The 15199-nt window shown below is 39.3% G+C and overlaps 2 protein-coding genes across 4 annotated transcripts in view; one reads left to right on the top strand and one right to left on the bottom strand.

Moving 5' to 3' along the window:
• AMN1 (antagonist of mitotic exit network 1 homolog) overlaps positions 1 to 5927 on the top strand; it is a 53344-nt gene extending 47417 nt beyond the window's left edge. Inside the window, exon 7 of the mRNA XM_047066025.1 lies at positions 3967 to 5927. Coding sequence (XP_046921981.1) covers positions 3967 to 4040 — 74 coding nt within the window. The 3' untranslated portion in view covers positions 4041 to 5927. The remainder of the gene's footprint in view (positions 1 to 3966) is intronic.
• Positions 5928 to 8228: 2301 nt separating this feature from the next.
• Positions 8229 to 14793, bottom strand: ETFBKMT (electron transfer flavoprotein subunit beta lysine methyltransferase). 3 transcript variants are annotated; one of them, XM_047067052.1, is made up of 6 exons: positions 14724 to 14793; positions 14294 to 14452; positions 13533 to 13683; positions 12769 to 13211; positions 10336 to 10466; positions 8229 to 9530 (listed from the first exon to the last, which is right to left on the bottom strand). In XM_047067052.1, the coding sequence occupies exons 4-6, from the start codon at positions 13092 to 13094 to the stop codon at positions 9187 to 9189; spliced, it is 801 nt and encodes a 266-aa protein (XP_046923008.1). In that variant the 5' UTR covers positions 13095 to 13211; positions 13533 to 13683; positions 14294 to 14452; positions 14724 to 14793; the 3' UTR covers positions 8229 to 9186. The 3 variants fall into 3 exon arrangements, with proteins under 3 accessions (XP_046923008.1, XP_046923007.1, XP_046923009.1); XM_047067051.1 differs by lacking the exon at positions 14724 to 14793 and adding an exon at positions 14576 to 14687; XM_047067053.1 differs by lacking the exon at positions 14724 to 14793 and adding an exon at positions 14594 to 14687.
• Positions 14794 to 15199: the final 406 nt, after the last annotated feature.

Below are 15199 nucleotides of genomic sequence, written 5' to 3'. Positions count from 1 at the left end.
GACTTACAGGATCCTTGAGGTTGGGATAATGTTCGGCTAAGATTCTCTTTTGCCCCCAGCAAAGTGTCATCTTAGAGGCAGCTGAGCTCGTAGTGGGAGGTCACTCTGCTGGTTTCAAGGACTTGACAGTGGGCTGTAGGCAGTAAGAGAGTTTAATTTTTCATTTGCCTTAGTTTCCCACATCACCATGGCAAGCACTTAAATCCCTTTCCTTTTGTTCTTCGATAGCCAGGAGTGTCCATGGAATATCACACGTATTCCACCGGTGGGGGGGGGTGGTGCAGAGTGTGCTGTTAGCCTATACCTTGCCCTCAGTGTGCCCCATGCTCCCTCATCTTTAGGATCATCTTCTCAATTTTTTTTAAAGATTTTATTATTTTTAAGTAATCTCTACATCCATCGTGGAGCTCAAACTTACAACCCTGAGATCAAGAGTCACATGCCCTACCTACTGAGCCAGCCAGGCATCCCTTGTCAATTTCTAAAAAAAAAAAAAAAAAAGGCAACCGTGATTCTGGGAGAGATTGCATTGAATCTGCAATCAGTTTAGGGAGTATTGCCATGTTAATATTATCTTCTGATCTGTGAACACAGATGTCTTTCCATTTATTTAAATCTTGAATTTCTCTCAACAATGTTTTATAGTTTTCAGACTTTTTCACTTCTTTTGTTAAATTTATCTCTAAGTATTTTATTCTTTTTTATTGGTAACATAAATGGAATTCTTAATTTCATTTTTGGATTGTTCCTTGCTAGTATATATAAATCATTTGATTTTTGTATATTGATCTTGTATGTGGAGACTTGTTGAACTCATTTACTAGTTCTAATTTTTTAGTGTATTCCTTAGGACATTCTGTATACAGTATTATATAATGTACAGGTAATGATAGTTTTACTTTCTTACCAACATGGATGCCTTTTATTTCTTTTTCTTCCCTAATTTCCTTGGCTAGAACCTCCACTGCAATGCTGAATAGAAGTGGAAAGAGCAGACATCCTTATCTTGTTTCTCATCTTAGTGGGGAAACATTAGTCTCTCATCATTAAGTATTAGCTTTTTCCTAGATGTTCTTTATCAGGTTGAGGAAGTTCCCTTCTATTCCTAGTTTGTTGAATGTTTTTACCATCAGTGTTGTAAAATGCTTTTTCTGCATCTATTGAAATGATGTGGTTTTTGTCCTTTAGTCTATTGATGTATATGTTATAGGCAGAATGATGCCCCCACCCAAAGATGTCCACATTTTAATGCACAGGACCTGAGTATGCTATGTTACATAAGATTGCAAATGGAACTAAAGTTGCTAATCAGTTGACCTTAAAATAGAGATTATCCTGGATTATCTAGGTGGGCTCAGTGTAATCATAAATCTTTGTAAGTGGAAGAGGGAGGCAGAAGGAGAATCATAGAGATGGCAGCATGAGGACTCTGTCCCATGTTGTTCCATTTGAATATGGAGGAATGCAAGGAATGTGGTGGCCTCTAGAAGCTGGAAAAGTCAAAGGTAAATCCTCTCCCTTGAGCCTCCAAAAAGGAATGCTGATCCATTTTAGCTCAATGAGACTTAATTTGGATTCTGACTATATAATAATAAATTTGTGTTGCTTTAAGCCAGTAAGGTTGTAGTAATTTATTACATTAGTAATAAGAAAGTAATACAGTGTATTACATTAATTCATTTTCAGATGTTAAGCCAACCTTTCATTCTGGGATAGATCCCAGTTGATCATGGCATATGAGCTTTTTTATATGTTGTTAGATTTGATTTGCTAGTGTATTGTTGAGGATTTTTGAGTACATATTTACTAGAGATACGGGTCTGTAGCTTTGTGTGTATGTGATATCTTTATTTGGCATCAGGGCATCAGGGTAATAATGGTCTTACAGAATGAGTTAGGAAGTATTCCCCATTTCGGCTCTTAGTAAAACCACTCCAGCTTTGTTAATAGTTACTGTTTTCATGATACAGCCTTGTCCATCTTTTTGCTTTCAAACTATTTAAAACCTGCCTTTAATCTAGATTTCCTCTATAATAAATGATATTTTTAAAATTTACATTAGAGAGGGGTGCCTGGGTGGCTCAGTTGTTTGGGCATCTGACTTCAGCTGAGGTCATAATCTCACGGTTTGTGGGTTTGAGCCCTGCATCAGGCTCTGTGCTGACAGCTTGGAGCCTGGAGTCTGCTTCAGATTCTGTGTCTCTGCCCCTCCCTCACTCACATTCTGCCTTTCTCGCTCTCTCTCTCAAAAAATAAATAAACGTTGGGGCACCTGGCTGGCTCAGTTGGTTAAGTGTCGGACTTCGGCTCAGGTCATGATCTCACAGTTCATGGGTTCAAGCCCCACATCGGGCTCTATGCTGATAGCTCAGAGCCTGGAGACTGCTTCAGATTCTGTGTCTCCCTCTCTCTGTGCCCCTCTCACACTCACGCACGCTCTCTCTCTAAAAAAATATAATAAAAATTAAAAATAAATAAATAAACGTTGAAAAATTTTTTTTCTAAATTTACATTAGAGAGAGCAAGGGGAAGAGGCAGAGGAAGAGAGAGAGGAAGAATCTCACTCTGAGCATGGAGCCTGACATGGGGCTTGATCCCACCACCCTGAGATCATGACCTGAGCCGAAATCAAGAAGAGTTGGACATACCTGAGCCAGCCACCCAGGCGCCCCGATACATTTTTTAAATGTTTATTTATTTTTGAGAGAGAGAGAGGGAAAGAGAGAGCACAAGTGGGGGAGGAGCAGACAGACAGGGAGACATAGAATCTGAAGCAGACTCTGAGCTGTCAGCACAGAGCCCGACGCAGGGCTCGAACTCAGGAATGTGAGATCAGGACCTGAGCTGAAGTTGGTCGCTTAACTGACTGAGCCACCTAGGACCCCCACCCCTGATATTTATGACAAAATAACTACATTTGTTCACTTACAAGCTGCTTTAAAAAAAAAATAGCTGCTGATATAAACCTTTGTTTTTTGAACTATAATTCTCATTTCATACACTCTGGTTCTCTTGCTTGCACTAAATCTTGGCATTTTGGCTTATTTTTGTATTGTTTAAAATCAAATTTAGGGACCATATATTGGGCCCAATTTTTTTCTATTGGTTTGTGAAATCTGTAACTAACAACCACTAACCTAGAAACTTTCCAAGACTAGTTTGGAGATCTGTTGTATATACAACATAGGCTGTATCTATGGAACAAGTTTGGTAAACTTGTGAATAATTTTTAAAGCAATAACATTTTATCAGTATTTTTGCTTTAATTCATATTTTTTAAAGATCTTATAAAATCAATTTTGCAAAAGAAATGTAAACCATATTAAAACTGCTGCTATACAATATGAATAACTGAGAACATTAAATATCCAATAATATAGATTGGTTAAATCATAATGAATTCATATAATAATTATCGATTAAAAATCATGCTTTATAATAATATTGTATGATGTGGAAATGTTTACCGACCGGTCAAATTGTCCTAGTAACTGCTCCTTCCCCTAACCATTTATATTGCAGCTTTCCAAGGTGCTTTACCACACCTATAGGTTTTCTTTAATCCTGCTCACTCCTTTGTAAATAGTTGTTTCGTTAAACCCTGTTCAAGCACACCACTTTAGTATGTGTTTCCCACCAGGACCCTGGGAAAGTTCATACACAGACTAATGGTGAAATTATACCATTACTCTCTGGTTGGTGAAATTAAGATGAAATTACAGAGAAAATAATGAATACCCATTTTTAAAAAGTATTACTATGACATGTGCACTGCAGCTAATAAATGAAGGTTACCATTAATTAAATGTTTTTAGTTGTATGCTATTCTTTGTATATCATACCCTTTAATCTTTTAAATACCCCTATGAGATATAATAGTTATTATCACCCCTAGTTTATATTGAGGACATATTAAATATTTCTGATTATTGTGAGTTAATATATTGTCATTGTTTTCTTTTGTAGATCATTCACGAGAAGTCCTGGAGCAATTAGTAGGCCCAAACAAACTAAAGCAAGTGACTTGGACTGTTTATTGATGCTTATTGAAGCTTATCAAAGCAATGATCTTCATACTACATTCCCAGGAAACAATGGTTTTTGAGATTGGCTTTCCAATAATGTGGTTTTTGCTTTGAAGTTAACCAGACTCTTAAACATTTTAATAGTGGTATTATTCTATGTTTGTTTGAGGAGTCATTGTTTTTGACATGGTAAGCCTAGCATGCCCTCTGATGTATTCGGGGTGGGGGTGGGGGGAGTATTGTTTGTTTCTTAAATAACAAAGTTTTAAATTACCAGTTTTCCCTGGAGATTTCCTTCTCCTACTTACATATTTGAGCCATTATAAGAGAAATTTTACCAATATGAATAACCATTAGAATTCTAAGTATCTCTAAAGGCATAATTACCTTCCTAACTATTTTCTGGCCCCTACCTTCCTGAAGTATTTAAGTGCTCATTGGCTAAAAGGAAAGCTGGACATCAGGCCTTTAAATCTTCCCAGAATTCAATATTTCAATAAAAGAAAGAAATATAATAGTTTAATGCCATAAACCCATGACATCATACACCTCAGCCATTCAGCATATGAATGTTACTGAGGCCCTTGCCCAGCCACTTACTTTTTATGGCTACTTTTTCCAAATACGTGCTATGCATCTATGAAATTTCTTCCTTAAAAACTGCATTCAGGAATTTGTAAGAATGAGTAGCTACAAAATATCATTATAGAGGCTGTTTCTAATTCACATTGTGAAACAAATAGCACAGGTCTTAGTTTTCAAACGTATTGCTCTTTTATTATCATACGTATACAGTGAAATATACAGTGTTTAAACTACCCCCAAATTCAGAATATTCCCTGTGCCATGAGCCTGTCTCAGTGGGACTTTCTTAAAGATTTTCTATTTTAACTCTGATGTAGTGCAAAAGAAGGGAAGTATAGCATAGGCAAAAGTCTTCTACATGTTTAGAAGGAGGGTTTACACAGTCAACTCTATTTCTTGACCTTACTATTAATTACTTTATAAATATGGTATGTTTATAGTATGGATATATATATTGCCCCTCAAAGGTGGTACATATGTACATGTGTAAAATGGGTAAAGCCTGTTTTACCTGTGAATTTTCTTTTAAGTAGGTTCCACCAATGTGGGGCTTGAACTCATAACCCTAAAATTAAGACTCACCTCCTCTACGAACTGAGCCAGCCAGCTACCCCTAAAGACAAATTCAATAAAATTTAATAGTAAATATCAAACAAAGTAGCTTTTTCCTCTCTTGGGGAAACAAGTTTTAAGATCTAAAGATCAGCTTTTTAGGGTCTGTAAAGGATTATCTTCCTAAAGCACTTTGCAGTTTAGTATTCTTGACTTTTTATATTGCTGGTTGTATTAGCTATTTCTATTTAAAATTTCAGGACCCCATGCCTATCTATCTCTATCATCCTCACCTGTCACCTTGATCTCTATTTTTCTCCTTACCATCTATCACCATCTGACATCTTGTCTATTTTTTGTTTACTATCTGTCTCCCCACCCTAGAATATAAGCTTCACGAAGACAGAAAAAATTTTTTTCCCGTTGCTGTATTCCCAGTACCTAGAACAGTATCTGGTACATAACAAGCACCCAATATTTGTTGAATTGATGGACACAGAAAAAAATAAAGGACAAAAATAAATAAATAAAAATAATCTCCGTACTTCCAGTTTCCGGTCTGATGTTATAAAGAGATTGGAAGTCATCACTCCTGTCCTCGAAAGATAAAAGCTGAACAAACTGAAAGTCATTCAGTGCTACAATACTGCTTGTACTATAAGTGGACACGGCCTAGTTATAAATGTATACCACTAAAAAAATTTTTTTTAGTATGTATAATTGATATCCTAAGGGAAGAGAGAGAATCATAGAAAATGCTCAATTAAAAGCAGAGAAGGCACAGGGCACCTGGGTGGCTCAGTCAGTTAAGCGTCTGACTTCAGTTCAGGTCATTATCTTGCAGTTTGTGAGTTTGAGCCCCACTTCACGCTCTGTGCTCACAGCTCAGAGCCTGGAGCCTGCTTCGGATTCTTTGTCTCCCTCTCTTTCTGCCCCTCCCCTGCTCGCTCTCTCTCTCTCTCTCTCTCTCTCAAAAATAAACATTAAAAAAAAAATTTTTTTTTTAAAGCAGAGAAGGCAGGGAGCACCTGGGTGGCTCAGTCAGTTAAGCGCCCGGCTTTGGCTCAGGTCATGATCTCACAGTACATGAGTTCGAGCCCTGCATCAGGCTCTGTGCTGACAGTGCAAAGCCTGAAACCTGCTTCAGAGTCTGTGTTTCCCTCTCTCTGCCCTCCCCTGCTCACACTCTGTCTCTCGCTCCATCTCTCTCTCAAAAATAAACATTAAACAAAAAAAACTTTAAAGCAGAGAAGGCAGGACAAGAGTAGAACACCAAAAGGAAACCAGGAACTCGGGCAACAAATAGGAAACAGTTACAAATATGGAAGATATTAATCCAACTATATCAATAACCACTTTAAAATTGAATGGTCCTTTTTTATTATTTTTTTTAATGTTTATTTATTTTTGGGGCACCTGGGTGGCTCAGTTGGTTAGGTGTCCAACTTCAGCTCAGGTCATGACCTCACAGCTCGTGGGTTTGAGCCCCGCATCTGGCTCTGCACTGACAGCTCAGAGGCTGGAGCCTGCTTCAGATTCTGTGTCTCCCTCTGTCTCTGTCCCTCCCCTGCTCATGCTCAGTCTCTCTCTCTCTCTCTCTCTTTCTCTCAAAAATAAACATTAAAAAACATTTTAAAAATTTAAAAATAAATGTTTATTTTTGAGAGAGAGCACACACAAGCAGGGGAGGGGCAGAAAGAGGGAGACACAGAATCTGAAGCAGGTTCCAGGCTCTGAGCTGTCAGCACAGAGCCCGATGCGGGGCTTGAACCCATGAACCGTGAAATCATGACCTGAGCCGAAGTTGGACATTTAACTGACTGAGCCACCCAGGTGCTCCCTGAATGGTCCTTTTTTTAAAAAAAAAAAAAAGGATTTTTTTAAGTAATGTCTACACTCAACGTGGGGTGAGATCAAGAGTCCCATGCTCCACTAATTGAGCCAGCCAGGCACCACTAAATGTGAATAGTCTTAATACAAACCTGTTTGTTAAACTATGAAGTCATTCACGGCTCACCATTATATACATGGGAGATTTTAATATAAGTAACATTTGGATACCTCAACGACCTTCTTGTGCCCTCCAAATAAATCATCAAGAGAGGATAATAGAAGCAGGGTTCGTAGATATTTAAGCTTAAATCTTCTCTTTGTCTCAGGTTAATTTCCACAGTGCTCCAGAGTGTAATTTTCTCCAATTTTCTCTTTCTTATCTTGCTAAGAAGGGCAATAACCAGCAGAATACTCTGAATCTTCAAAGGATATGTCAACAAAACTCTTTCCTCTCAAATATCATCCAATGCCATTGTAGCCTATAATTTCTATTAATTTTAACCAAGGCTGAATAAAAATTTACAGTTGATAATGTTTGAGACCCAGTAAACCAGCAGGAATTAGATGCACAAGAGTTGTTTCAGTAGGCTGGAATAAATTCTGACTTCCAAGTTCAAGAATCCCAAGTTCCTCTGCAGCCCCAGCTCCAAAATTCCCATCTAATTATCCTATTTTCCTATTTAAGCAACAACTTGTCCTTTACTGCTTTCTGCACATTTCTGCTGTATGACTATAACTGATCACATCTCCTTGGTACCCTAATCCCAGTGGCATGCATGTATTATTAGAAAGCTTACATATAATGCGTATGTTATAAACAATTCCTAAGCAGTGTATAAGAACGTGAGAGCACATTAGAAAAGCTGCATCTTCTACTTCACTTGTAACATATATGATGCTGGTGTTTAGTTTTAAATTAGAGAATAGAAAATATAGTACATAGGGGCACCTGGGAGGCTCAGTAGGTTGAGCGTCTGATATCAGCTCAGGTCATGATCTCATAGTTCATGAGTTCAAGCCCCGCGTTGCCTTGCTGCTATCAGGGTGGAGCCCGCTTCAGATTTTGTCCCCCTCTCTCTGCCCTTTGCCCACTCGTGCTCACTGTCTCAAAACTAAACATTAAAAAAAGTAAAAAAAAAAAAAAAAAAAGGAAAAGAAAGAAAATGTAGTACATATAATTAGTACAAAATTATAAGACCCAAAGGTAAAATCTAGGTCTCCCTCCCACCCCAGTCTACCAGCTATCTGGTACCCTACCCCGAACGCAATCACTGTTACCAGTTACTTATTTATCTTTTCAGGGATAGTCTATGTATGTTGCAAGCAAATACGTATTTTATATGTGAACATATATGTAAGTACATATGTGTATCTTTTCTATATAAATAGTGGTATACTGTACATATTCTTTACATTCTCATTTATGTCATAGGGTTTTTTCTGATTTATCAGATCCTGACAACCTGGGACATGTAGTGGTAGCATAACCAATTTCTAGCTAACCTTAGCGAGACATAAAGAGGCATCATAAGGTGTCACAGTACAGAGTATGTAGGAAATTCTAGAATCTTTATTTTTATGCATGACTGTCCATTGAGGTCCTATTATATATTATGTACTTTATGCTTTCATTTAATATAATAGCCTTTGAGGTGAGGTTTACTAAGTTTTGTTACAATTTTATAGATGAGGAAATTAGAGCTCAGAGAGCTTAACTACCTGAAAATCCCAACTAGAAAGTGACAGAGTTGCCTGACTCCAAAGCCCATGTACTCTGTACCATGCTAACTGCATCTTTGATCTTTACAGGTAATTTTTTGGAAATACAGCATTCTTATATATTTTGTATTGTGTTTAATTCAAAGATATATCATATAGTTGTCCTCAACTACACAAACAGACTTTGCTACACTTTCTCATTTCTCTCCACTACTTAAATTACATGTTGCTACCATTTTGGTACTGTCTTTTATAGTTCTATCCCTACAGCAGTAAAACTAGAAAATTGCAGGTAGAGATTTGTATATTTGGCATAATGCAGAACTACGTGACAACGGCTGACAAAACTTTAAGCCTTCACATTTTGGAAACAAGATTTGCCATTTAACAGGAACGGCATGCTCTAAACTGGCAGGTCTCTTAGGAGTAAACCCAAACATAGCTATATTCATCTTAGAAGCACCTGGACAACTCAAGGCCGAAAATCCCATACTGTGCTTGTTGTCAATCCATTGTTTTCCTTCCTAGTAGGCTCTGGAAGTGAATATTCTACCACTTTGTGCAGCTGATGTTGAATGCTATGTCCACTGAACTGGGGTCGCCCAGGGTCACCAATCAGTACTCGAGTTCTGTGAGTCCAAAAGCAATTCTTCAGCCATTGATGAAGACTGTCTGCAAGGTCTTCATCATAAAACATGTCTCCAAGCACAACAAGGTCCCACTTATCTTGTTCCAAATCCAAAATGTTTTTGGTTAAAATTGGAAAAGGATTCAGTTGGTTCAATTCACAATTCAGTGTGATAGCCATTCCTGCAACTTTAAAAAGAACAAAATGCATTGGTATATGCTGGGCAGTTTTGATTCGCTATTGGTTCATTTAAGTGATTCAGAAAATCTCCTAACAACATTTTTTCCCTTTTGTTGTAAGTTGTTTTTTAGGTAAAGCAGTTTACACCAATAGAAACCATTTACTGCTTCAGATATATGAATGGATATCCTGAAAACAAAACAAAACAACACAAAACACCTAAAACTGTGAAGGTTTTAAGGAACATTTGCTGACCTAGAAACCAAGAGGTTTGGTTTGTTAGTCTAGAAGACAGGGAAACAAACCTTGGGCTTGAGCAATGTGGCAAGTTAGAACTGAGACCCCTGTATAAAACAGGATCTTCAAGAGCTAAATCCTCGGTAAAACTGAAAACTAAAAGAAACTCAGATGAAATTAAAACTTACCTGTCTCAACTTGGGTTTTAATGGACTAAAATCTCCCTTAAGAACCCAAGGCCTCTCCTCACTTCGGTTTGGGGTCAAATACACACAACCTACATATTTCAGGAAATTCGCAGCCCAGAAATTAACAGTGAGTGCTCCCAGGCTCCCAAGTGGTATCGCCTTGGGATATCTGACAGACATAAATATAAATCCTGTTAAGAAAAATGTACTTAATTCAGGCCTCACAGGATCCTCACAGATAATATCAATATCCCACTGAACATAAGTTCACGATATCAGATTACAAAATACGCATGGAAATAAGCTATCACGTTGAGGCATCTATAGATACTTATCCTGAAAGAAAATAAAGTTGAGTTTTAAATATTTTTAAATATGAAATCCTTACTAGGGTCTATGTCGTTGGCCAAGATCCTCGATGCCCCGCCCATCTTAGCAGCAATAGCTGTAGCTCCACATCCACTCCCAAGATCCAATACAGACCTTCCTCTGACAACATCAGGATTATCCAAAAGATACCTAAATAGAAAGAAAGAAAAAAACACTATCTGAGATGGGAGAAGGTCAGTAAGAAGTATAAAAGAAATGGCGGGGCGCCTGGGTGGCTTGGTCAGTTAAGCGTCCGACTTCAGATCAGGTCATGATCTCACAGTCCAGGAGTTCCAGCCCCGCGTTGGGCTCTGTGCTGACAGCTCAAAGCCTGGAGCCTGTTTCAGATTCTGTGTCTCCCTCTCTGCTCCTCCCCTGTTCATGCTCTGTCTCTGTCTCAAAAATAAATAAACGTTAAAAAAAAAAAAATTTTTTTAAATAAAAGAAAAAGCCTTTTTTTTTTTTAAGCTCTACACCAACATGGGGCTTGAACTCATGACCCTAAGATGAAAAGTCACATGCTCTACCAACTGAGCCAGCCAAGCACCCACCAAAAATGTGTCGTTTTAAAGTACTGAGCACTTTACTAGGATCCAGAAACTGTTAAGCACCAAGAATATAAGCAGACAAAATACTGCTACAATCAGGACTCAGTAAGTGAGATCCGAAATTCACAGTCTCCTCTTGATTGTTCATCCTAGAATGGTTTTACCTACTGCTAACATTATAATGACCTCTCTGATAAGGCACACAGTCCAGTTCAACTAAAGAATTTGGACCAGGGATAAATAGTTATCAAACAATGAAGATGGATGAGAAACCCTGAAATAATAATTATCAACTGACACTCGACCTTACTAGTGGAAAGTGAAGAACAGCAGGGACTATGGCAAAGTAGGGGTGTCCATGGCCAGGCTAAAGGGAGAGCTGCTACCCCATCTTCAGCGCACTGTTGCCACACAAAATCCCATGTTATCACATAGTCCTGTTTTTCAAGTCAGAGTAGATTTTTACATGAAGTTTTCCAAGTTGTAAAATGTTAGCAACTAATTTTTTGTTTTAAGCTTACAAGGCCAAACAAAACACATCTGTGGGTGCACCGATGTGCAGCCTCTGATTCAGTCTGTTAAGGAATTTGTATTTGAAGTTGATAAACAATCACTTTAATAGACGTCATTTAAAATGTCAACATTTTTAAGGTAGGATGTAAGTGAAGAAAGCGTGAAAATTTGCCAACAACAACCAGAAAATCAGAATTGTTTATTAACACCTAGAAAGCTTTCCAATCTTCATTCTCTGAAGAGCCCTATATTTACATTTATTTAATTTACATTTAAAACTATAAGCAACATTAGTTCTGTTAGGCCATATGATACCTATGAATGAGAAGTCCTTATCCTTTTCATTTCAGAGCTCTAGAACCTCAAGGCATAAACAGGTTTAATCATTTACCAATCCAAGAGCAAAGACCAGATTGAAATGCTGCAAGGTCTTGCCTTTGTTTCAGCAGCTGTGTTTTAATAAAAAGCATAGTGTGAATGTGTGAGAAAATGTTCTAAAGAACACCTTTGTGGGTGCCTGGGTGGCTCAGTCGGTTAAGCCTCCAACTCTAGATTTTGGTTCCGGTCATGATATTGAGGTTCATTCATGATCTTGAGGTTCGTGGGATGGAGCCCCAGGACTTGAGCTGACAGCACAGAGCCTGCTTGGGATTTTTTCTCTCCCTCTTTCTCTGCCCCTCTTCTGCTCGAATGTGCTCTCTCTCTCTAAAAATAAATAAATACACTTTAAAAAAAAAAAAAAAGAACACTTTTGCAGTCTGGGGAATTAGGAGACCTTAAAAAATGCAGATTCAGAGGCGCCTGTCTGGCTCAGTCAGTAGAGGTGCAACCCTTGGTCTTGGGGACATGAGTTTAAGCCCCACAATGGGCATATGGCTTACTTTAAAAAAAAAAAAAATGCTGATTCAAGTCCAGAGTTCACTTGAGATGTCAATAAGCCACTACAGAAGAGGGAACCTTTGTGGGGCCCACTCATATCTCTTGTTCTTTGAGAGATTAAGATGCAATGATGGAGGGAGTGTGAGGCTCGAGGAGCAATATTTATGAAATTAAACTAGGAAAGCTGAAGGACTGGGGCTTTAGTTTCCATCTAGGAACTCTGCACTGGCCATATATTATGAACCATGAACCTGAGAATAGTGTGAAATTTCCAGATCATTTATAGCTGGCGATGGTCTTCACAGCTGACCCTAGGGTTTCTCTTGGAGAGAGAACTGTCTATGGGGAATTACCTTGATAAGCCTGAAGTAAACTGTTCCAAATTAAACAAACAAGAATTTAGGGATTTACTCTGGTTTTTTGTGAGAAGGAGAATGCAGAAAAAAGGATCTGTAGAAAACAGAAAGGATCTGAATGGTCCTTAAAGGTTCCCATTTCAATTAGGGCAGTACCTAGACAGGGCTTGGCCTCCTGGCCAGTAGATTGCCCAGTAAGGATCGCTGTAGGGCCACAGGTCAGCTCTTTGCCACCAGAACTTGCATCTTGGCGTCAAAAGCCGCAACCGGATCTCAGGAGTGAGGCTGCCTCTGTTGGTGACTTCAGTGTTCTCTTCCAGGAAAGCTTTCATCTCAGGATCCAAAACGTTTCCAGTTCTTCTCCAGGGGCTGTGGCTCCAGGGAAACAAGGGAAGACCATTGCTTCTCACAGCTTTCAGAAAGACACCAGAGTGGTTCACAGGAAATGGTGCAAATGTTCTCCCACCCAGGCTCAAAGCCATCAGTCCTTTTCCAAAACACAGGTTCTGTCAGTGATGCTGTTGACAAGAGCTGCCGCTCCTCATGAGGAAGGAAGGGTCTGGCTGCCACACTGATCTCAACTGGAAATCTGTGCGTCTCTAAAAACAGAAATAAAGCTGAAAATTCCAAGGCTCACTGACACGTCCAAATCCCATTACACAGTGAGAAAATATTACAGTGTAAGCTCTGTAGCAGATGATTCACAAGTGCAAGTCCATTTCAGATGGAAGTGTTGGCGCATCAATTTAGGAAACTACAACCTTTCAAAAAGGAAGGCTTTTCACAACAAAAGCCTTTTAATAATTTAGAACAACAAATATACACGCACTTGAATCTGAGAGAAATCCTTGGGAACATGCCTGTTACATAAAGTAAGGTTTACCTTTAAAGTGCTTTCACACATTGAATAAATCACTTACCTTTAAGCACGCACCCTGAACAAAATAAAAGTCTGCGGCTTCAGGAAGCTTAGATTCTAGTGGGTGAGGCAGAGTTATTACCAGGGCAAACACTGGTCTTGCTTTTATGAAGCCTTGCCAAGAGTTGTGGAGGTTAACAAGCTATAACTGCCTGTGGACAAAGACATATAAATCATACTGAGTACACTCTATTTCAATAAAAATTGTTGTAGCATAAAACATCAATGTAATCAAGATTCAGATGTTTTCCTTAAAAGAAAACTTTGTGGATTTAATTGTCACAAAAGAATATCAACTCCCAAATATCTTTCTGTAAATATCTCTGATGACTCATCTTTCCCAAGCCTGGGCCAAAAACGCTTGTTCCAACAGAAAAACACCTTGAATGAGAATAAGCGAGAGTAAGGAACAGCAGTTTAAACACGAACTATACACCCAGTTACTTGGGACCTCTGATCTGTTCTACATAAATGTTTTAAATAGTCATATATCCATCCACTCCAATATTTAGAGGAGGGGCCCCAAACTCAAACCCTTACTAGGGTCCAGACTCGTGATGAGTGATGCCAATGGTTGTAACAGAAAGACTGTAGCGAACTGGAGATGGTTTCTCAATAGTCCAAAGAGGCCAGCAAACTGGTCAGGGAAGAACACACTGCTAGATCTTCCCAAGATAATAACCCAGATATTTACACATAAACTCCCACTTGTAAATGCAAGCGATCAGTTAAAATATCAAAACACAGGGCAGGCTAAAATACCTGTCAGGCCACTTGTGTGAACTCGGTACAGACTTCCAGCGGGTGTTAATCATCTCCGGATCGTGCCCTCGGGATCCCAGGGTCTCTAACAGCCTGCCTTCTCACTGGACTCCTTCTATTAGAAGTATCGGGTCAGCCCTTGAATCGCACAAGCCTAAGCTTAAAAATACAGCAGAACAAACGTGAAACTGGTTTTGGTTTGGGACACCATGTCTTCTAGACCGACGTTTCCCCCTCCCACTCCAGCACCAATGAAGCATCTGTTATGAACACGAGACTTACGTAGAGGACACTTGGTACCTGTATGCACTGTTAAGGAAAGAAGGGGAAGTTCAAAAGGGTAAGTCCCAAATGTGTGTGTGACCACGTTATTTCCCTCCAAGGAGAACAGGAGTCAGCCTTAAAGGGGCAGACACAGTCCTCTTCTTACCAGGCTGGGCTAACAGGGCCCAGGGAAGCTAAGCCCCCGGCCCCAGTGCGTCTTTTCCTGCGTTTTTTAGAAGCGCGCCTGGCGCTTGCGAGCCCCCGCGTGGAGGTTGACGCGCGGCTCTGGGTGGCAGAGGGCCCCGCCCTCCTTCCCAGCAGCCTCTCTCTCCCTTTTCCTACCTTTCTTAAAGGGACAGGGCTTCCGGAGGAGGTGGCGCTCCACCTCCCTCTGGGAACCGGGGACCGCCAAACTCTGATTTCTACAAAATCCAGTCAAACTGGAGCATCTGCTTTGTGCCAGGCACGTGTTGGAGAGGAAACAGGTTTCTCTTCCTTTCCTCTACCCTTCAAAGCTTCTTCCAGCTGATCTTAGTCTTAAATTGACATTAAATACATTAATAGAAGAAGACCAAATTGAATTTTGTACCTATGGGGAATGCCAGGTACAGGAGAAATGAAAAGGCAGGAAGATAAAATGAG

The sequence above is a fragment of the Lynx rufus genome, unplaced genomic scaffold (assembly GCF_022079265.1).
Source record: "Lynx rufus isolate CCGP_SWC_20201006 ecotype Redwood Valley unplaced genomic scaffold, mLynRuf1.p SCAF_7, whole genome shotgun sequence".
Classification (NCBI taxonomy): domain Eukaryota; kingdom Metazoa; phylum Chordata; class Mammalia; order Carnivora; family Felidae; genus Lynx; species Lynx rufus.
Note: the sequence above shows the minus strand (reverse complement) of the source record. Positions and strands in the feature narration are given on the sequence as shown.

What these genes read in the sequence shown, in the direction of transcription:
- ETFBKMT (XM_047067052.1), bottom strand. Translation starts at nt 13,094, where the DNA reads ATGGCTTTGAGCCTGGGTGGGAGAACATTTGCACCATTTCCTGTGAAC. An exon ending in GGAGGCCAAGCCCTGTCTAG is followed by an intron (nt 10,467 to 12,768) that starts GTACTGCCCTAA and finishes CTTTCTATTTAG; the next exon opens with GTATCTTTTGGATAATCCTG. An exon ending in GGCCAACGACATAGACCCTA is followed by an intron (nt 9,531 to 10,335) that starts GTAAGGATTTCA and finishes TTCTTTTTAAAG; the next exon opens with TTGCAGGAATGGCTATCACA.